Source organism: Archocentrus centrarchus, chromosome 13, assembly GCF_007364275.1.
Source record: "Archocentrus centrarchus isolate MPI-CPG fArcCen1 chromosome 13, fArcCen1, whole genome shotgun sequence".
Taxonomy (NCBI): domain Eukaryota; kingdom Metazoa; phylum Chordata; class Actinopteri; order Cichliformes; family Cichlidae; genus Archocentrus; species Archocentrus centrarchus.
The window spans coordinates 17,746,428-17,768,930 of NC_044358.1; the positions used below are offsets into that span (position 1 = coordinate 17,746,428).

Sequence of the window (22,503 nt, forward strand, 5' to 3'; positions counted from 1 at the left end):
CTGGGCAGTGGGACATGAGCTCTGTGCCAAAGCAAACACATAAAAGTATTTCACTCGTGTCTTTGATAGGAAGTTGGCTCTGGAAATGAGTTCATTTTGTACACTAATTAACAGATTTATAACGGAGTAGGATGAGTGTCATGTGCCTGCGTCCTTGCTAACTGTTCCATCCCTTTGAAGTTCGGCCTTATTTGGATACGATGCACATGAAACAGATACTGCCAAAATTAATAAGAGATAAATATTGCAGTGTTACTAATTACAATGTGGGAACGGTTGTTTTTCTTGCTATATTTAATTCTCCCAGTTTTGCTTTGAAGCAGGAAACAAGCGTGAAGACAGACGATATTTTAATTCTGACATTTTCTTCTGCCTTTGTTGCCTCCCAAAAAGAAGACTGTATAGTATATTGTTAAGCGAGGATCTGTTCCTGCTTTCTATACTGGTTATCTTCACTTAATAAACATCAAACAGGGTTTTTTTTTTTCTCTCTAATTGACAGAGGAACGGTTAACATTTTCACTCAAGAATAGGCTCTAGTTTGATAACTAACAATTGCTCTGAAGAAGAAGGAATAAAAAGACCGGGCCTTTGGGCCACTCCAGCTGTATCAGTATCCGTCTCCATCACAGGAATGTAGATGACTAAGGATCAAGTAGTTCTATATGCAGTGGGTAGTGGTCTTTGATTGCTCCTTAACCGAAAAGGTTACAGCGTCCTTATTATTATGATAAGCTACAGAAAGAGGGAGACTTAGCAGGGCTGCTCCTCTTTACCATCAAATTGTTTCAACTTGTCTTTGCCGGTGCCTTCACATACCTGCATCTCTCTGTGGAGATCTGTGTGTACTACTTTTATACTATGAAGAAGGGAAATGGTGCTTCAGCTGAGTAAACAGGTTGTTAATATGCTCAGTGGCTTCGGCAGCCTCCCAGGCACACACACTCACACACAAACACACACACACTGGCACATAGACATAAAGCATGCCAGGATGGCACTGGCTTCAGTATCTCTGTGGGATAGAAGAGAAGATAGAGACAGAATGGTTTCAATTAGAGGACAAAGACAAATGTGCTGCTTGTTTACCTCTGTGTGGGCGTTTTACCGCGTTTTGTAATAAATAAATAAATGAAAAATGAATCAGAATCACCAAACAGTCAGATCTACTCTGGGATACTTGTCAGCAGGCTTTGGCACGACAGTGTAATGGGAGAGGTCAAATCTTCCTTTGTCATTTCATTACACATTACAATAACAAATGCTTTGAAATATCCCAGTGAAACCATTTAAAGTACAGTCTGGCATATGTCACAGGAAATTGCCTGAAACTGTAAATTTAAAGGTCAGCGGACAGCAGCTGCTCTATAATGATAAAGAATTCAGATATCCCTTTATCTGCTAACATTTATACTCAGACCTTATTCTAAATAAGATAAGATTTGGGTAAATTTGCACACTTTGGAGTTGCTATCTTCAGATGATTTCTTAAGGGGGGGGGTGTCACATAAGCCCAGTTCAGATAGGACAGATATTCCAGATGGACCCACAGTCACACAAATCCTTCCCCTCCTGAATGCCAGAAGAGCACCACGATCTGTGAGATGATAGTGTTAACTACATTTCATGTGTTCACCACACATGAAATGACTTATAGGACCGTATACTAGCCAAGAAAAACAATTAGCTGTAGCTGAAATGAGATCAGCTGAGCTTTCTCTAGTAATGTTTTTCCTTTTGTTCTTCATCATCTGAGTGGATTTTGCTATCAGGTCAGGAAAAAAAAAAATTCAACTCCTCTATTGTCACGCAGAAATCCAAACTGTGTGCTGAGCTAATTAAACTAAATTTCAAGGTGTCTCTCAGGACAGGACCTAAATTATGAGCAAACCATTAGGTGCGCTGAAAAATTGTGGGTAATTGGGGCTTTAATTATTACCAGGATAGGAAAAGAAAAATCACTTACATGGGCCCCAGGCAGGATTAAAACCACTGACCAGTACATGTAATATTAAAATCATCCAACTTCCCCTTTTTAAATGTGCTTCAATTGGAACTTATTCTTTTTTTCCCCCCAATACAAAGCACTTAAGATTCAGTTCAGATGGAAAAGCAGTGTGTCCTCTCCAGGGAAAACCTCTTGCAGATGTCTTCAAGCAGCTGGATTTCTGCATCTAAAATCCACACAGTAGTACAGACTCACCCATAATTTGGCAGAACTAATGTCATTTGTATATATTTGTTTATGCTTGCTCAGTTCTTACTTAAAGTGTCTCGATGTGGATTAAATTAGTATCAGATTAATGTTCATTAATGTTGGACATTGCAAGAGACTTGTGCCAAAAGCACACAATACATGCTTCTACATCAGACAGCCAGGAGAGAAGTACTGGAGAGCTTCATGTCTCAAAATAGAAGCGATTCTGTTCTATTTACAGTCCGTGAGCCTCAATGAAAAGACTCGGGCAGTGTGTATTATCTCCCGCTGCTTGCTAGCAAAGTGTGTGGCCCATGTCTTTCCCTCCTTGGGTATAACACTCTCTTCATTTGCTTTGGAGCCTCGTGCCCTCTCCTGTGCCTTATCAGAGCCCCTTTGGTTCTGCAGTCCATCTGTATTCAGGGCACCTTTCCCTGTTGACCTCCACAGCACAGCCCTTGCAACATTTGGCAGAAAAGCCTTTATTTCTGACTCAATTCCTTCGTGGTGTGCTCATGTGTGTGTGTGTGTGTGTGTGTGTGTGTGTGGGGGGGGGGGGGGGGGGGGGGGGGGGGGGGGTTAGTGTATGATAGAGATGTGTGGGTCATTCTTTTTGAGAGAGCTGTTAAAGCTAGTGTGACAGGAGTGCCTGTGTTATGCTGACCACCCAATTTCAGTGATTTCTCACCTCTGCAACTCAGCAGAATGAAAAGATGACAAGCTGTGGTTCACGTCTCCATTACTTGCCTTGATATATAACTGGATATAGCTAGTATTTATGAGCAGATCTGGGAGGTAGTGGGTGGGTGAAATATTATTCATATGTTCAGGTATATTACCTTTAAGATTTCTTGACATTAACTGTGTCAACAACTAAGTAAGGTCCATAAAACAAATCACTTATAATTTATGTTAAGAATATGACATGGTTTCATATTATTAGCTAGATCTACTTCTAAGCCAGCATTAATGCCTCATCATATACTGTATATATAAATTTCTCATGTGTTTAGTGAGAGGGAAAGAAAAAGGCTTCTTTCACTCTTTGGAAAGATTTTCCATTAAAGCCACGATGCCTGGTTCAAATGAAGATTGAACTGCTTGCCGAGGCAATGAGCAGAAGAACTATTCAAAATAATAATAATAATAATAATGGTAAAAGGGTCATTTTCCTCCACTAAACTGCCAACCTAATCATAAACCTCTGAATCTTTCTTAACCGTTGCCTGATTATTGTTGGACGCGGTGATGAATGTTAGTTGGACTGTTTTGAAGGCCCTTATCCTGCTAAAGCAAGAGATGTGCCAGGGACCAGGGGAGTGGAGTTCTGGCTCAGGGCCTTACTGAAGCAAGATGAGAAGCAAGAGTGGTTAATTGATTCCCTCTTATGGGTGACAAGGCTTGGACAGGTAGACTCCAGTTCCTTTGATCAGGATGAGGCAAAGTAGCAGTCAGATGGTGTAAAAGTGGATCAGACTGTCAGAGGGAAATGGAGCAGAGAGGAGACTGTATGTTAGAGCAGTGAGGCCAGAGAGCAGGCTGGAATTAGTCCTTTACTGTATCTGGAGTTTGACTCATGTGCTCAGAGTTGGCACACAACCCCTGCTCCTAGTCCTGTTCACATGCACTCGCAGAGGCGAGGCAGATAAGATCCTCCCTTGTTGAATCATTTTGTAGACACACTCATCCAGTCGTACACACAACCGAGATAAGATTCTCTTAATGTGAGCGAATTGGCACAAGTCTGAGGGTCGAACATGGGTGACTGTGTTCCTGATAGACAGTTTAAAGGCAAATCCTCTAAGATGATCTGGAGGATTTTTGAGCTGTAATCCTTTTAAATTGTGTCCAGTAAGGTTTTCATCTCTGTGCAGCTCTCCACATGCAGCAAACACATCGAGTTGACGGCTTTGCTTTGTTTTGCCATTTGCTTACATTCCTATCACTCCTCATCTCCCTTCATGAGTGAATGACTCTGCATATGGGAGGATATGTGTTGGATGATTGTGTACTCTATTCTCTGTGAATGTGTGCTTGCATGTGTGGGTGGGTGGGTGGGTGGAGGAGGGGTGGGGGGTATTTCTTCCATCTCTGCTTAAAAAATGGAGAGTACAATGAGGTGAACTTGGCTCTCCTATCCTTTCCACAGCACTTCTTCATGTGCAATTACATTCCTCCTCTAATAGAGAGCAGAACTCTCCCCAAATCCAGTCACAATAAAGAGCTACTGTTCCCTTACTGTGTGGACTTACATGTGTGTGTGGCCACAACTGCCTCTTATCCCTGAGTATTTCCACTCATCTTGTCATTTAGGCTGATATCATATGGGAAGTTGATTACAGATTGATTGGGCTCATGTTCCTCTAATAAGTCGTGGACCAGCCTCAGGTCCTGTTTTGAGATGAGACCGAGAACAATAGGAATGTTGTCCAACATGTGCATACCTCCGTTCTCCACAAGACTGTGGGAACCTCACTGAGCACCTCAGCTGTTAAACTAGCATCTTTATGGGTGATTACATTATCTGTAGCTTTTTCAGTCTTCTTAATATATACAATGAAAGTGTAAAATCTAGTCAAAGGCAAACATATTGCACACTGCTCAAAAAAAGTATAGCATCAAGTCAGTTAAACTTCTAAGATATTGATGTGGTCATTTAAGTAGCACAGGGGGTTGTGAATCAGTTTCAGCTGCTTTGGCGTTAATGAGATTAACAACAAGTGCATGAGAGGTGCAACAATAAGACAACCCCAAAAACAGGAATGGTTTTACAGGTGGAGGCCACTGACATGTTTCCCTTCTCATCTTTTCTGACTGTTTTTTCACTAGTTTAGCATTTGTCCTGGGTCAGTGTCACTACTGGTAACATGAGGCAATACCTGGACCCTACAGTAGTTGCATAGGTAGTACAACTCCTCCAGGATGGTGTATCAATACGCACCATTGCCAGAAGGTTTGCTGTGTCTCCCAGCACAATCTCAAGAGCATGGAGGATTTTCCAGGAGACAGGCAGTTAAGGCCCTTTCACACCGGACGCGTAAATTCCGTGCGAATGTTTCGTGCGTTAAAAATATTTTTCGGACTCTCCTGTTCTTAATGCAGCCGTTCACACCGACCGCGTCATTTCACAGGACAAATTTGCGGCATTTATTTTTTCGGATCAAGTTCGATTTTTCTGACTTTCGCAAGCGAACAAACAGGACTGACCAATCAGAGTGCTGCATTTAGCAGCATGCGAGGTCATAGCTCAAAACACGAACCGATGTACTGAATATACAGTGATGTGGGAACAATAAAATCATAATATTTTACCTCAGACACACAGCTACACGCTGCTCCGGGTCGGTCGGCTCTCTGATATTATCCTCTGCCTCCTCACATGTGATCCCAACTCTGCCAACAAGAGCTCAAACTGTCCCACTGACATCCAGAACTTTGAGTGAAAGCATCCGTGATGCAGCTTCAGCTCCGTGATCAAACCATGAAACTCTCCCTGCTGCTGCTTTCTTATGAGTTGGATGAACCCATAAACTCTGTTTCTTCCTGCTCTTGTTTAGAAACATCAGGACCATTACATCATCACTTGATGTCGACTGCATTTTTTTTCCACCGTGCGTTATATAGGGAGGATTTAGTCGCAAAAACGCAACGCGTCCGGTGTGTATATAGGTTACACGACAGGTTCGCATCCGAAAGATTCGGAATTTCATGTCGTTTTTACGCAACGCATCCGGTGTGAAAGGGCCTTTACTCTAGGAGAGCTGGACAGGGCTGTACGAGGTCCTTAACCCATCAGCAGGACCGGTATCTGCTCCTTTGTGCAAGGAGGAACATGACAAGCACTTCCAGAGCTACAAAATGACCTTCAGCAGACAACTAGTGTGAATGTCTCTGATCAAACAATCAGAAACAGTCTTCATGAAGGTGGCCTGAGGGCCCAACATCCTCTGGTGGGCTCTGTGTTCACTGGCCGGTACCGTGGAGTCTGATTGACATTTACCGTAGAATACCAGAATTGGCAGGTCCACCACTTTTCACAGATGAGAGCTGGTTTACCGTGAGCACATGTTATGTGAAAGGGTCTGGAGAAGCCACGGAGAACATTTTTCTCTTTGTGACATTGTTCATCATGACTCGTTTGGTGGTGGGTCAGTGATGGGGAGGCATATCCATGGAGGAATCCACAGACCTCTCGATAGAAAGTCGTTGCAGCGACCAACTTGCATGCAACACTTTTGGTTGCAAGGCAGTTGCAATGGTAGGCAACCTGTCTCTGCCTGTCTCCGACTGACTGCAATCACTCTCAAACAGATTGGCAGAAGTTTGCAGTTAATCACCATCTAATTTCTAAATGCAGACAAACTGCCAAGATGTTGTAATTGGTCAAAGCCATTCTGCACCAATGAGCACATCTCATCTGCACCATCAAATAATGAAACCCACAAGCCCAAGTTCCTAAGGTTTGTGGCAGGAAATTTACTGTAAATTGCACTAAATTTAATACCAAAAGCATGTCTTATTTTGCACCCGATATGTGTGTGATAATTGCTTCAAGGAGTGTTCATTTATTTGGAATGAGAGGGGGAAATGTTATCAGAATGAGTGTATAATTGGCTCCACTGGATTGCTCAAAGCTGTGAGCGCAGTGCCAAAACTTTGGCTCTGTCCTGACACTCTTTACTCGGTGCTCACTGAGTGTTAGAGCCAAGCCCCACATATTCCTGCTTCACAATAATACTTTTATTGAAACAGAATTGAACAGAACTTAAGGGAGCATTCTTCGAATGACCCAGGGTATATCTTGTTTTCCTTTTTTGAGCTTCAGGCTTTCAGTCACATTTCTGCATTTCTGTTGGTACACAATGAAGTCATCTCTGCACATCTGCAGTGTGCACAACACAGCAGCATTCATGTTTTCTTCTTTTATGTCCCACAATATGCAATATTACATAACATATGTATGTCAAAATCCAGCTATTATTGGGACTGTGTTTGCTTGTTAATGTCTGAATGCTACAGTGTGTTAGGGTTATGGTTAAATAAATTAATACATGCAATATTCCCCGTCTCACGCTTTCCTCTTCAAATATTTGCAATCGAACGCAACCAGACAAATGGTTTAACATCCCACAATCGCCTGTGTACTTGTGTGACTATTCAGCAAGTTGTGCCACTTAACGTCAGTATTTAACATGAAATTAATGTCAAAATGAAACACCATAAAATACTCTGTTTAAAGAAAGAATTAATATTACACTATAGTAGATTATTAAGAAAACACTCTGCGTTGATGACATTTTTTTTTCTGCTTTAACACAGAGCATTGGCTGCAGCACACCACCCTGTTTTTTTTTTTTTTCTTCTTAACCCACATCTGCAAATTTCCAAACAGGGAAGGACACATCATGTTCCATTTACTGAGATCAACAGCAAACTTTCAGAGTTTGAGAGTTAATAAACACGTGAAAATGACTTGGCTCTGTAACATACAGCAGCATGGACCACAAGTTCTAACTGCGAATGAGCAGCGAAGGGCAGTCAGATTAGTCTTTTGACTCAGGAGTGTGGCTGCTCTTCTCCATTGGCTACACCATCAGTTGAAAAGCACAAACCATGTGCATAACCTTTCTTTAGAAACACCCTCATAGGTGTGGAACTGTGGGATGTGAGACAGCAGCCCTGGTGCGTAACTCCCAAGTCAGTTTGACGCACTGCAGAAAAACCAGAGCAATGAGCGCATTTAGGCATGTAGCTCAGTAACAGTATCTTCATTAATGCACAGATTGCTCAGCATCTGCCCGTAAATAATGTTTTGTGTTCTTCTAAATGTTGTACATATCAGCTGTTACACAGAGATTTCAGGTTTATATGATGGAATAGTTTGTAATAAAGCAACTCTGGGTAAATCCTGTGTCTCAGGACCATACACTTCTATCATAAACATATTTATTTTTCTTCCTGAATTGCCACGCTGCTCTCAGAGACAAACACATGTAAAGTGGATTACTCACACCCTCATGTTTGAGCCACAAATGTGCGCTGCTCTTGGTAGAATGGTGGTCCTTAATGAAATGAATTAGCTGCGTCTGTTTGTTTCTAAATTTCTAAATTATAAATTTGCCCTGTGTAGATGTGGCCCAGTCAGCGGCTCAGAGAGTTGCGCTTGATGTGTGGATTCGGTCAGCCAGTGGCAAGTCCGCCCTCGGCTCCGGTACAGCGCTGCACGTTTGATGTAGACGGCAACATATTTGCAACAGATTTGAAATTTATCACAGTTAATCACTGTATTATTGCAAACAGATTGCATGCAAGTGCCAACTCGACCCTGTTCAGTCGAAAACTGTTAGCAGACTATTTCCATCTTATTGCTGCTTTATCCCCATTTTATCACCGTCCGTGCACCAAAGTCAGTTTGAAGACAGCAGTTGACTGCGAGTGGCCTCAGACCCGATCCCCGTCTTCGAAGTGACCATTTTAAAAGCAAGGAGACTGCAAGTTGATCAATTTTGGTCAAAGAGAGATTCTGACAAATAGCTGAAAGCAACAAACACAACATCAGCAGCTAATAATGTTTTCTTAAATCTCTATTGATTACTGATGAGTCCCTCTGTATAGATGAAACCTTTCAGAAATGATGGCCTGTGAGGTTTCCCTTATTAGGCGTAAGATTGGTTCAGCCAGTATTAGAGTGTGAGACAGAAGGTGATCAGCATCCCTGTCATCAGCTAGCATTAAGTTATGACCTTTGTTGATTGGATAATTCCAACCAAGTGAAGCCCCACAAGGAGTTTTCTGGGGCACAGGAAACTCCTTTGGAAAGTCCCCAGGTAACCCATACCCACTGAATACAAAGCAAGGTCCAGTGAGTGGATAGATTCTGATGGATTAAAAAAAATTTAAATATGTTTTAAGTTCCCAGAGAATGAATTATATTCACTCTGATAATCTTCAGACTGTACTTCTGGCACCACTTAGAGGGTCGACATATGGTTCTGAGTGAAATGTGTCCAAAAAAGCGTGCTAAACCCCAACCCTGCTAACATGCTAAACACAATAACACATATTATCATGAGCAGGTTAGCATGCATTTGCTAAAATCTGTAAAAACCTGGATTATTGTATTTATATTTTACTTATGTGTTTGTTTTTGATATTTTGACTAGAATTAGACTTAACATAATTAAATTAAAATACCAAATGTATAAAAGCAGAGCTGTTTTGCATAGGTTGTTGGAGAACAGAGAAAACTATTCACTTGCTCACCTCTCCTTTTGTTCAGTTGTGTTGTTTTTTTTGCATAAGCCCAAACTTGTCCCACCGCTCTTTCGCCTTCTCTTCCAAGTAAGGAAGTCCTGTTGATCCGTAACATCCGGAGGGCAGGCGTTGGAGGATGCTTTCTCTATTAGCTTGTTTGTTTTTCATCTGACAGCAGGCTCGCCACAGAATGTGCTGCCTCATTCCTCTGGATGCCACGCACTTGGTTTCAACAATAAATGCTTTATGCACATCCCCCCACTATTACCTGAGCTGCACATCCCTTCTCTCTAGAACAAAGCAGTCAGTCATGACTCGGTCAAATAATCATTATGGCTCTTTAAGTACATGTGTGGAGAGGTGGAACTGGCATAGTTGAGGAATGTACTTCAATAAAGCTGCCTTTGAATGCTTGCTGAGGAAATGTCATAACAGCAGGTAAAAAAAAATAGACACGGATAGACAGGAAAAATTAGTTTTGCAGCTGCCGGTGGATAATAAGTGCACCTGATGGTTGAGCAGAGGGTTTTTTTTTCCCCACACACAGGTAAATGGACCATAGTGTGTTTTTACCCTAAAGTCACAAAGTACTGCTGTAAACCACAGTTTGTTGTTATAACCAAACTTGCAATGTGGTATCCACATTAAATGTTATCCTGCTGTCATTTGTCTAAATAACAAAAACCCACTTAGAAGTATAATTTCTTTTTTTTTTAATTGAAGATCAAAAGCCTAACCTTAAAAAATGAATTTACACCACTAGCTAGTGTCTAGTATCAGTACTGTAAGGTTCTATTGCTATATAAAACCTATTAAAAACACATACAACAGTCATACTGTTGGACTGGGTGGTATTTTTCTTCATTACAGAGAACGTGACCAGTGTAGTTTGTTCAGAAACAACTCGGTGTTGGCATGTTCGATCTCTGTAGGGTTTGCTTTGTTAGGCAGGCATTGCTGTTCTTTATGTGTTTTTAATAGTTGTTGGAGTGCAGGTGTGGAGCTTTATGGCACATGGGCATGTACTATAATAAAAGATTAATATGATGTCAGGCTTTTTCTTTAAAGCCCCGGTGTGGATTTGAGAAAGAAATCTGACTTTGCAGACTCCAAATGTTAAGATCAAAACAGAGCGAAAGGCCGAAGGCAACGCACATACAGTGCAGCTAGGGCCATAATTTGTTGGACAAAGGCACAGTTCTGCCTCTGTGCACCACCACAGTGCATTTCAAATCAAATAATCAAGATGTGATTGAAGTGCAGACTTTCAGTTTTAATTCAAGGGATTTTACAAAAAGTTTCTATTTATATTTCAGAATTACAGTCCCCCATTCTAACTGGACGAACTCAAATAATTTAAAATGTAAGGATTGTTTTAAATACTTGGATGAAAATCTTTTGCACATTTTGGCAATGCTACCTCCTCCGCAGTGTTATCAACTGTGTTAGATGTTATAAAATTGTGTTTTTTAACCATGGAAATAATTCTTTCGTGACGCACTTTTAGTTGCCTTCTATGGTCTTTAGTGTCGTCGAGGTGGACAGGGATTTTATTCTTTTACGAATGTGCTAGACATTGTTGATTTGGCCACTCTGATATTTGGCCTCCTTTACTTGCACTGACATTTATTTGGGCCTCATAGTTCAAATGACAGTGAAAAGCTATTAAATAGAAATTCAACATATTGAATCAACTTCAGGTATTATGTGTGCTTCATTTGTCATGAAATAAGAAGGGGACCGCCTCACCTGGCCATGAAACTGCTTGCCAGTCAATTGTCCAGTTCATTTTGAGCCTATGAAAATGAGAGGCTGTGTATAAAAGTGGCTGTAATTCCTAAACAGTTAATGCAGTTTTTTTTAATTACAGCTGAAAGTCTGCCCACATACTGATGAAGTGCTTAATTTAAAATCCCCTGTGCAAAAATACAACAATCGTGTCTTTGTCCAAGAAATTATGGACCTAACTGTGCTGCATCATTTTCACCAGTATACTTTCTCTACATGCTGGTGTTTTAAACTGTTTGTAATCGTGTTTGTCTAATACAGATCTAATGCTGTGGTTCTCACTGATCTCTGTTTTTGGTGTCTGTGACTGACAGACTGTGGACAGAGGAGGGTTGTCAGCCTGACAGACCACCATCACGCAGCACCGCCAACCCCCAACTAACACACTGCTTACACACTGCCAGAACAGGCACCCTCTTCAATTACAGACTACAACAACAAACCATACCAGAATCACCCCCCCCACCCCGTCAACTGCCATATAATTCACACAGTTCTGCAAACACACATCAAGACTAATATTTGACTACTGCAGTGGAATTGAAATTGGAAACAACTTTGCCCCACTGTAGCTGATATATTGATGCAGTCGGTTAACATGTCTTACACTGAGAAAAGTGTAGTGTCTGTATAAAATCATTACAACTGGAGATTCATTCATATGTAGTAGACTCACACACAGTCATAGAGAAACAGCTCATGAATATTGAACAGGTTTTGAGCGTTCCAATTGAATGAATACCTCTCTGGGTACTGCCTGTCATTGTTGAATAATTGATCGTCCTCCTTGCAATCTCCATTTGTCTAAGTGAACGGTTGTGCTTCCCTGTACCTCTACAAGAGGGGAAAACCTTTAATATCTATTGTCAGACAGTCCTGAAATAAGTTTTACTTGTTACAGGGTTAATGTTTTATCTGAAATTTAAGGATTTTGATTAAATGGCAACTTGAATATCAACATGTTACATCTTTGTTGACAGGTATGAGATCAAGTACGACAAGGAGGACTACGTGCTGAGAGTGAAGAAGGCTTCCGTTAATGACGAGGGCGCGTTCACCTGTGTCGCAGAAAACCGTGTGGGCAAGCTGGAGGCCTCCGCCACCCTCACAGTCAGAGGTATGAAACAGATTTATTACATTGTACAACAATTAGCAATACACAGCAAAATCCTGACTGTCCCCGTGACACAAATGGAAATGCAGAATGCTGAGTACCATCGCCAAGAGAGATGTAGACAGTCTATGAATCTGTTTAATTATTTACATTTCCGAGCGCAGCGTCGACACACTCTGCCACCCTTCCCCTGTTGTGGTGGCCTGCAAGCCACACAGACCTCCGTGCTGTAACCAGCCAGTCAGCAAAGCCATTTCACAGATTACTGGTGCACACCACACCTGGGGTTTGCAAGGTTAATAAAATGATTCTAACCATATTTTTTTTTTTCTATTTTCGCCACTCTTCTTCCCATTAAACTCAAGCCTTTAACGTCTCTGTGGAGTGCTTTACAGCGCCACAGAGGACCAGAAGGAGGTAAAACAAGGTCTTGGTTGACTACTTGTTTTACCTTTTTGGAAGCCAGATTTGTGAGAATACCACCTCATTTTTTTCTATTTTACATCACCATGAGAACCCATACAGTAACACAGAGGAACACTGGGAACAACTACCTGTGCCAAATCACCTGTGGGGTCTTCTATGAGTGGAGATGCCAGAAGATTCATCCTTTGAATATAACCCACATGCTGACTTAGCCTCTCAGGCCTTTTTTTTTTTTTTTGGCTCTTTTTCTTCCTCTTCCCTTTTTGGGCTCTGTTCATCAGCAGTTATGAGAAATACATCTTTGCCTCGCTATTACAAACATACACCACCCATAGAATTGTAGATTTCATTATTGCAGAGAAGGTCCAGTTGTGTATTTGTCCCTGAGGAGCAATAATGACTACCCACACAGAGATCTGGACACAATTTAAGACTTGTGACTACCAGTGGGTGTTCACACCAGACTGCCTTTCTCATTCAGGAGTCTGAGAAACAGATGATGAGAGCTCATTAGCAAAACTGCTCAGTGGACAAAACCTGCTGGATCCTCTCTTTGTAATGCTTACACTGTGCCAGAAGTGTGTTTGCCCCGACACAACATGCCATTCATTCTGATTTTGATTTCCTTGTCTTATTTTATTATGTTCTGTTCCTTTTCTGTTGTTTTTGTTTTGTTTGTGCGTCTGTGTCTTAATTGTTTCTTTTATGTATCCACTCCACCATTGTTGTGTCTCCAGCTCGCCCTGTGGGTAAGTACCCATCCTTCTGATTTGATCCCATCCTGCATGCCGTCCTCATACACCCTATTGCATTTTACTGCTTGACAATCAGTAACCATCGCTCTAACATTCCTGTATTTGACTAACACAGTCGCTGCACCAGTTGTCATTTCTTTCAGTTAATCTTTGTAAATCAAATCCGTAATCTCTGCAGATTTTAGAGCTCTGTGTCTTCTTGTTAACGGGCCGTGGATACAGCTATAAGTTTTTTTGTTCATATAGAGCCCAGACTATGAATATTTGGGCAGTTACACTTTTTTTTTTGGTTCTCCTGGCTATGTCCTTCAGCAAAATTATTATTAATATAGCTTAAGGTTCATGTTACCAGTGTAACTCTTTAGATTCTGGACTCTATTCTTTACAATGAATGAGCGGGCTAGTAGTGTAATCTCATATGGTCCAGAATGTGTTTGACTTGCAAGTCTTGAGGCCATCTGTGGATTTCTGGATCACAGAGCTGAGATCTGTTTAGTTTTGACCAGCCTTTTTCCTCCTGAGCCCTACAAAAAAACCGATCTGAGAATGCCATTTTATTTCTCTGGATTGGAGTAGGTCAGCAGAAAACCACATTTGACACACTTCATATGTGAGATTGTTAGCGGGAGTAAGTGAAAATTGGCATCTTGAGAGAAATGCTTGCTTTTGAGAGCAGAAACAGGAGGAATGCAATAATGAGAAATATGCAGGAGGAGAAAGAAAAGAAAAGAATGGCAGAAGTGTGTGTGTCAAGACAAGCTTGACTAGCAGAAAAAAAAAAAAGCAGACACTGCCTCAATGGCAGGACTTTGGTTGGCAAAACAGCAGTGGCTGTTCTGTGATTGTCAAACTGTCAGCTTCCACGAAGATGGAGGAAATTACACATTCACTCTGCCTGTGGGAAGAGACAGTAATTGCTGTCAACTTTTGAATAAAATATGATTGAATGTGGGATTTTAAAAGAGGAAGAAATGTTTGTGCTTGAGTGTGCTGAATGGATCTCTGTCTCTTTGTCCATTTGTTCTTTTCACCCTGACTGCTGTCTTATGCTGAGCCCTCTCCAAGCCAGGCAGATGTGACTTGTCATGAATTAAATATGGGCCCCTGATCATGTGTTTCCTTAGGAGGGAACAGGAAGGAGCTTCTCATATGTCATTAAGGGTCTCTGAATAAAAAAACAGGGCCAATGTGTGTGTGTGTGTGTGTGTGTGTGTGTGTGTGTGTGTGTGTGTGTGTTAGCGCTGTGCCAAGCTTTGAAACTGTCACACACCAACTTCCCCTTGATTTGTCTAAAGTTTTCATCTGTGCTTCTCAGTTGGCCCCTGTCTACTTTTTTGGTCATTCTCAGTCATATTCCCTATGACTTTTTTAATTCAAATATAATTTAAAGAGACAAAGTGGGATGAAAGTTGTGGAACTCATAGAAAACCAGGAAAGACTTAAGCAAAAACATATTTGATTATGTTGCAGCTTTAATTGCAGGCAACAGTTACACAACCAAGTTTGGATGTTGTGTTTTTGTCACCTATCAGTGGATCAAAGAGTCCAGCTGGAAACAATTATAAGCATAAAAATTTCAGGCCTGTTTAACATTACTTTAAGTCATAAATACTGGAAAAAAAAAGAGAGAGAATAAACTTTCCTTTTTTAAGTTTAAGTGTGCAAAATAAGTCTACAGTAATGGGAAAGAAGGAGTCACAAATGAAGACTGAGGAAGTGAGAAAGGACAAGGCTGTGTAGTACAGTTATAGGAGGCATTCTGTAGGTGTGAACCCATATTTTAGTGAGTTGTTAATAATGCAGTGCGCGGTATGGAACAGAGCGCAGAATGAGAGGGAGGGAGCTAAGACCTTGCCAGAGCAGGATTTAAGAGCTCTGTATCAGGCCCAGCATTGTGAGAGCCACAAGATATCCAAGCAGCAGAAGGCCAAACGGCAAAGCAGTAAATCTGTTGCCATCTGTACCATTCCCAACTGTGTGTGTATCTTTGACAAATACACACGCCCAAAAAGGGATTACATGACGAAACCAGCCAAATGGGAAGAGTTTGGCCTTACTGGAACCAGCTGGCTTATCAGTGAAAGGACTTACAAGAAATCAATAGAAACAGAAAGGGTGCAAGATGTTGCATTGCAACAATTCAGATTTCTTGTCATCGAATTTTGCAGAAATCCATAGAAGTCTTAGTGTTTCTTATTTTTTTTCTTAAAGGAAAATGTTCCCTCTAATCCAGCATCTGCACTTATTTGATGCTATGGCGGTGACTCAGGGTCCTTAAACTGTTGACTTTCATTATCTCTGCAGGAACTGTGTTTCTCTTGTAAGAGTTTTTGATTCCCGTATTGGCAGCCGTGGCTCTTGTCCTCATGGCCCTCACTGACTTTCATTGAGGAAACAATTAAAAGCCTTGGGTCAGGCAGTAAATTACTTCAGGGCAATCTTCATACATTTCAGAAAATTAAAGCGTTATCTTGCAGTTCCAGTGACGACCATCTATCAAATGATAGATTATTAAGTTTGGATAATAAAGTTTTTCATGGGTAAGGACTAGGGTTTAATATTTTTCCCGAAAATGACATGAGTCAAATCCCGGGAAAAAGTTTTTTTTTTTTTTTTTTTTTTTTTTTAATTAGGCCTTCTGTAGCCTGTGTCGGGCTTAACCTATTCTGATATTGTAGAGGTAGCTTTCCAGCTACGTCCTGTTATGCCCAGTAGGGGGTAACGTCACTATAATATGACATAACACAGGGCCTTGAGTAATGCACTACGAGTTGGTCATTGCCATTCTGGCAACAGCAAATTTATAACACCGTGTCTGAGGGTTAAAGTAGGTTCGTTGTGAATCGTCTTTTGAAAAACTGGCCAATCCTTATAGCCTAAAAAATATATACATTTTACTCAAGTCCATTTTAAAAGCGAAATATATTAAAGTAATCTATTTCATGATATTTTCTTCACACATTAGGCCCGCATCCTAACATGATTGTTAGTAAGCGTCTGCAAACGAGGAAAAGAAACACTCGAAGTTAAACAGATATTTCTTTATTGTTAAGGGCAGGCATGTTTTATAGGCTATATAATGCAATATAACAATATATAATAATATAAAATTATATAATACAAAATACCTTAGGGTAAACACATTGCCTATGATTTCAACAAATTAAAGAGGAAAAAAGTACAACTGTGTAATACCTCTATTAAAAGGCTTGAGATGAAAGCTGAAGCCTTAAACGGAGGCTGAACGTGCCTGAAATGAAGAGTGATGCTTTTCGCATTAAACGAACCCTTCTCTCAATATTTCCTTAAATTTAACATTCTGAAGCTTTCTTTTCTTTCTGAAAGTCAAATCGACGCGCGCAACTTTTTTCCTGGTTTCCCGTCTAACGTTTCCCAGGAAACCAGGAAATGGTTATGATCGCATTTCCCGGGAATCCCGGATCCCGGGATTAAACCCTAGTAAGGACACATGGTACATTCCTCTGTTATGCCAGCTATGCGCTTGGATTTCTTCAGTTTGTACTTGTTAAATTTCCCATTGAAAACCATTTAAAATATCTCTGAAAGAAAGTTTGAAACCTGCTGTAAAGGAATGGTCAGAAAGCAAAGAAGGGCAGCACTGCACGCCAATAGAACCTGTATCCAGTCTCTAATCTTCTCTCTCTTTGCCGTTGACCTGCATCTGTCAAGCTGTCACTCAGAAATGTCTCACTCTGTCCATCTGGCTGCTGATAAAGTTGTGAATGTTAACTGAGAAAGCTTCACGGTACGATGTCGAACTTTGATAGCTTTTTCAAGTGTTTGTCGTGTGTTAAGCACTGACGTAGTCTTTTCTTTCACTCACTTGCTTTTGATACAGCTTAGATCAGAAGTTGTATCAAGCTGCTTACTTGACTTTTATATGTGATGCGTTCTGATGCAGAGTGAACCCTACATATGGAAAGTCAGACACAATTAACCCTGTCGATCACTGTTGGAGTTTTGGATGTTTCCGGGGCATGGGTGTTCCTGTCTGTTGTCTCAGATCTAAATGCCGTTGCGACTGAGACGCTTCCTCGTGTGAATGCCACAGTGACTGTCATTCATTCAGCTTCAGTCTCACCTGGATGAATGGCCGGCCTTGTTAACCATGGCAGTGAGAGTCATGATAGTCACCGGTGTTCTTCCTCTGTTCAGAGCCACAAACAGATACGATGCTGCATGGAAGCTCTATACGACACTCCCATTTTGATTTGGCCGTGTGTTATACTGCTTGTTTTTGCTTGAAGTCCTTAAACCTTCACGTTGGGCTTCAGTGTACACAACCGATCTTCTAACACTGCTGTTCTGGCCCTTTGACTTCAGCTCCTCCCCAGTTTGTCATCCGTCCGAGGGACCAAATCGTGTCACAAGGCCGCACTGCTACCTTCCCATGTGAAACCAAAGGAAATCCTCAGCCTGCTGTCTTCTGGCAGAAGGAGGGAAGTCAGGTAAGAGAACAGTCTCATTTGATTTGGTGTGAAGAAAACATTTTAATGTTTTTTTAATTACTTTTTCAAAGTATTTCTTGCATGTGAAAACATAGTGCTCTCTTAGTAGGCAGGATTTATTATCTAGTGTATTTACCATTATCAGCACTCGGTAAAGTTTCGGTTCTGCCAGCTGCATGCACAGTTGTTGTGTTCTTCTGATTCTCCTGCATTGTGCACAGACACACACGCAGCACTTCTACACTATCTGCGATCAGTATCTTTACCACAGACACATAGGTACACCTTTGTTCTCAGGAGCAGCCAAACGAAAGTGTGTTTGGCAAAGTGCTAATTGGTTTTCTGTGACCCTGAACTGATAAGAACGATCCTATCCCTCACTCCAGCAGATAACTCATTCAAATACCTGGGTGTCCTCACAACGGTCAACAACAGTGCCAATTAGGAGCCTGTTGGGGCTTGTAGATGAGCCAGAGATATGATTCAGCTCTTGCTAAGGTTGAAACACTCTCACGCATTGCCTGCGGGCCAACAATTAGATCAGAGTTTTCTGAAAACAGTGAACAGAATTGAGACACATGCTTACAACTTCACATAGGTATGATACTCAGAAAAACAACATGTGACCTAAAGCACCGTGAGTCAGTATACTGAGTAAAACTTATACCCGGCACATTGTCATTAAAATTGAGGCTTTTGAAATGACTGTTCATCCTTGCCATCTCTGCACTTGTTTGCACTTGTCCTTGTGTTTATTAATGCTTTATATACCTTATCCTTACTGATGTATAAAAGCTGTGAAGGCATTTGTTGAGAGAAGAAGTTAAAGCTAATTAAATAAATTAATTAAATAACATTTTTTCCACTTGAACTCCTCTCATGTTCTGGATATCTAATATAAAGAATAAAACTGTGCGATTTGTTCCATTTAAGTGCTTAGGTGTAATTAAACCCAGCTCTTTTTGCTGGTTCCCTCTGGGGATTATAAGGAAAAACAGTACAGAAAAGAAAGAGCTGGGACAAGGTGGCAACTAGTCAGAAAGAGGTGTATTTTTTCTGTGTCATTTAGTCCTGTGTGTTTGCGATATTGATGATTTCTTCCTTTGTAAATTAGGATTACATTATATTCAGTAAAGTTCAATTTATATGAGGTGGTCTCCTTTAAAAAAAAAAAAAAAAAAAAAAAAAAAATCTCAAAACCACCGTGGAAATGAAGCAGAGAGGAAAGTAGTCACGAAGCCAACAAGAGCAAAAGTCTCCTTCCTAGGAGTGTGGAGCCGCTGGCTTGGCCCAGGAAGAAGTATGAAACCAAATCATCAAACATGTTTTGCAGTTCAAGAAGTTGGTTCACATAGTCAAAGATTGCATTGTTCATACTGAGATTACTCTAATAGTCGGATGTGTTTGCATGTGAGTGTGCACAGTATATGTGTGGATTCGACGGTGATGGATGCCTGAGCATTTTTGTAATTCTTCCAGCTTGAACTGGCTCCATGTTCTCACTAATTGACTGTTTGTTCCATTTCCTGCAGAATTTGCTCTTTCCCAACCAACCCCAGCAGCCCAACAATCGCTTTTCGGTGTCGCCCAGCGGAGCCCTGACCATTTCATCTGTGCAGCGGGCAGATGCTGGTTACTATATTTGCCAGGCCCTAACCGTTGCAGGCAGCATCCTCGCCAAGGCTCAACTGGAGGTCACAGATGGTGAGGAAAAACTGACGTGCAGCTCCTGCCATGCCAGCACACTACTACACTAACACATTGCTTGGTACCATTGCAAATGTGGTGAGGCAGGTGAACCGTCACCAAACAAATTATTTATAGTGACACTGATGGCATCTGACTTCAGTTTGTCAGGGTTTGACTGCAACACGACTGTTGCCTTGTTAAGTGCAAGTAGGAATTTGGCCTTCAGGACCTGTGGACGTACACAGCAGGTGCACAAGTGCAAATTAATTTTTTAAACTTTCCAAGTGCAAAGAAAATTCAGCTTTCATTTAAAGGTACAGTCACTATTTTTTTTTTTTAGGTTATTTAACAGAAAAAAATTATATTGTACACATAAATATGCATAGATTACTGTGTAATTATGTCTCCAACAAACTGGTGCATTCTTATAAACTTAATGAATCCATTAAAAATACATAGGCTCAGGCACCAGTTTGTGGAAGCGACAGTGGCCAGGAAGGATCTCCCGTCCAACGAATTGCGTTTTACATATGTGGCTAGAGACCAGTCGCAGTGTTGTAGGTGTTAGCCTGCTGAGGAGGGACAGACTCAAGGGTCATAACTATGTTTTAATGTCAGAAGGGATCCCTTCATCAAAGAAGCAAAAACATGAAGGAAAGCGACAATGCGACTGGCATCTTCAGACAGATGACAAGAGCCAGCTAAAACAACAGCAGCTGGTTATAAGCTAACATTACGCCAGCTAACGTTAGGCTAGCGTGTCCTAAAAATCACACTTTCACTCTGATAAACAGTTGTGAGCATTTATTCTCTTGGCGTCAGAGTCCAACAATGTTACATCCCCTTCAAAGACAGTTTCACTAATGCCGGCTAACAGCAGCTAACAACGTCAGGAACAGCAGCGCTTACCGACAGAAAAGTTCCGCAGATCCTCAATAACTCACCTCAGTTTCGCTGTCATCAGTCAGGTTTTACAGCCTCTTCCAGAGCAAATAAAGGTGGAGGCTTCTCACAGCTGAGGTAAGCAGTAGACTTATAGCCTTCCACAGGCAGATCTGGATCTGGTCCAAACAGTAGTAGAAACACGCTGGACGGCTACGGCCGTTATGGGGTACAGTCTAAATTCAATGTTTAATGTCTCTTGGCTGACTAAAACATGTTTGTCCTATAGCAGCCACCGTAGCTAGGATTATGCATTCAAATTGGTCTGAGAAAGAAAACAGAACTCAGTTGACTGCAATCTGCGATCTACTGACACCTAGTGGTGAGAATTTTACACACTGTAACTTTAAGACATGACAGTTAATGTGTTTTTGTTCTGTGCTCTTTGTTTCTGTTTTTTTACTGATGCAATTTAATTAAAAATGCCTTGTCTTCCTTTTGGAAAGGAAATGAGCATTGCTCTTGAGTTTGTTCATTTAATGGTCAGCGCTTTGGTGAATGAGTGAAGCACATGTATGTGTATGAGAGGGAACAGGAGAAAACGAGGGAGAGAGTGACAGTAGCTTTCTGTGGAGTGAATTATTTTGTCCTGCTCGGCGCGGCAGCATCTAATCTGCTCAGCTGTTGTGATGGCAAGATAGACGGTTATCCATGTGTCTGCTGAAGTACCTGCTAGCAGAAAGATTAAAAGCACCACATGAGCACTTTTTTTCCTGTGCTTTTTCTTGAATTTAGGTGCAAAATTGGAATGTCCTTTAAATTCCTGCTTTAGTGCATCTTCACTTTTTAGTAAAGCTGCATTTTTAGTTTTTTTTTCAGGAAATAGAACTGAGCTCAAGCTCTTTTGGATACAGTACACCACAACAGTGAAAGTTTTTCACTTAAAGCAAAGATTTTGTACACATGACAAAGAAATATGACTGATAAGGCTTTAAATCCTCTCTGAGTGACTGTGAATCCTCTAAAAACACTGAATATCTGAGTAACTATGATGGCAAAGGCATATACAGGTATGCTTTTGGGATGTTAGTGATACTATTTCAACTCACAGTTGTTAGTACCAGAAACTAATGGCACTCTAGTGGACAGGTAGTGGCAACATAATTCAATTTAGCCATTATGGTGAATTTTATACTGTTTCTCATGCATTATTTTTACAGGAGAAACACTCTTTGTCTAGGTAAACAAATCCAATTTGAAGTGAAATTTCTAATATTTTTATATTTGATAAAAGTATTTAAACTCTGTCAGGCTTTTACTGTTGCTAAAATGTGCTATAGATGCTATAGATGTGCTATAGCAAAACAAGGCAAAAGGAGGAAAGAGTGTGTGGGGGGGTCAGGGTGAGGTCATGGCCACACCTGCTGCAGTCTTCATGTGATTTACTGCCCGGAGTCCCGCCAGCAGTCTGTGGAGTTCAAGGAGATCTGTAATGAGAAATTCCTGATCCAGAGACCCAAGGCCTTAGTTGAGCTTTGCCTCCTCCCTTTGTCACTCCCACATGCCATGAACACATAATTTAAATCCATCAAAACCCTTGCCCAAGCCACACCTTCTGTTTGCACTTTTTCTTGTGTCAAAACGAGTTATACAGTAGTGTACCTTGTTAAGTAAAGACTGCATTAGAGTGGGGGAATCTGCTTTAAACATCTTTTAACTAACATGAATTCACATTATAATTTAATGTATCTTATCTGTGACAAACTATGCTATAGTCTGTCATAGATAAGACAAAGTGTAGCTTAGCGAGTTCCTGGCTAGAAGCAGGTGCTTTGAATGCTCGCTTGGCTGGATTTCATCTTTACATTATTACTTTTGATTCATGTGATCACATTTGCCCTACTTACTTATTATAGAGGGCTAAAAAAC

General features: G+C 41.0%; 1 protein-coding gene across 8 annotated transcripts in view; it reads left to right on the forward strand.

The window, feature by feature from the left end:
* The window catches only part of robo2 (roundabout, axon guidance receptor, homolog 2 (Drosophila)), a 171,052-nt gene that overhangs the window by 107,404 nt on the left and 41,145 nt on the right, over nt 1-22,503 (forward strand). For 6 of the 8 annotated variants that reach the window (XM_030743916.1, XM_030743915.1, XM_030743919.1 and 3 more), the window contains exons 6-9: nt 12,220-12,356; nt 13,517-13,528; nt 17,879-18,003; nt 19,536-19,707. In XM_030743916.1, the coding sequence (XP_030599776.1) occupies nt 12,220-12,356; nt 13,517-13,528; nt 17,879-18,003; nt 19,536-19,707 (446 nt within the window). The remainder of the gene's footprint in view (nt 1-12,219; nt 12,357-13,516; nt 13,529-17,878; nt 18,004-19,535; nt 19,708-22,503) is intronic. The other 2 variants (XM_030743917.1, XM_030743922.1) reach the window with 1 other exon arrangement.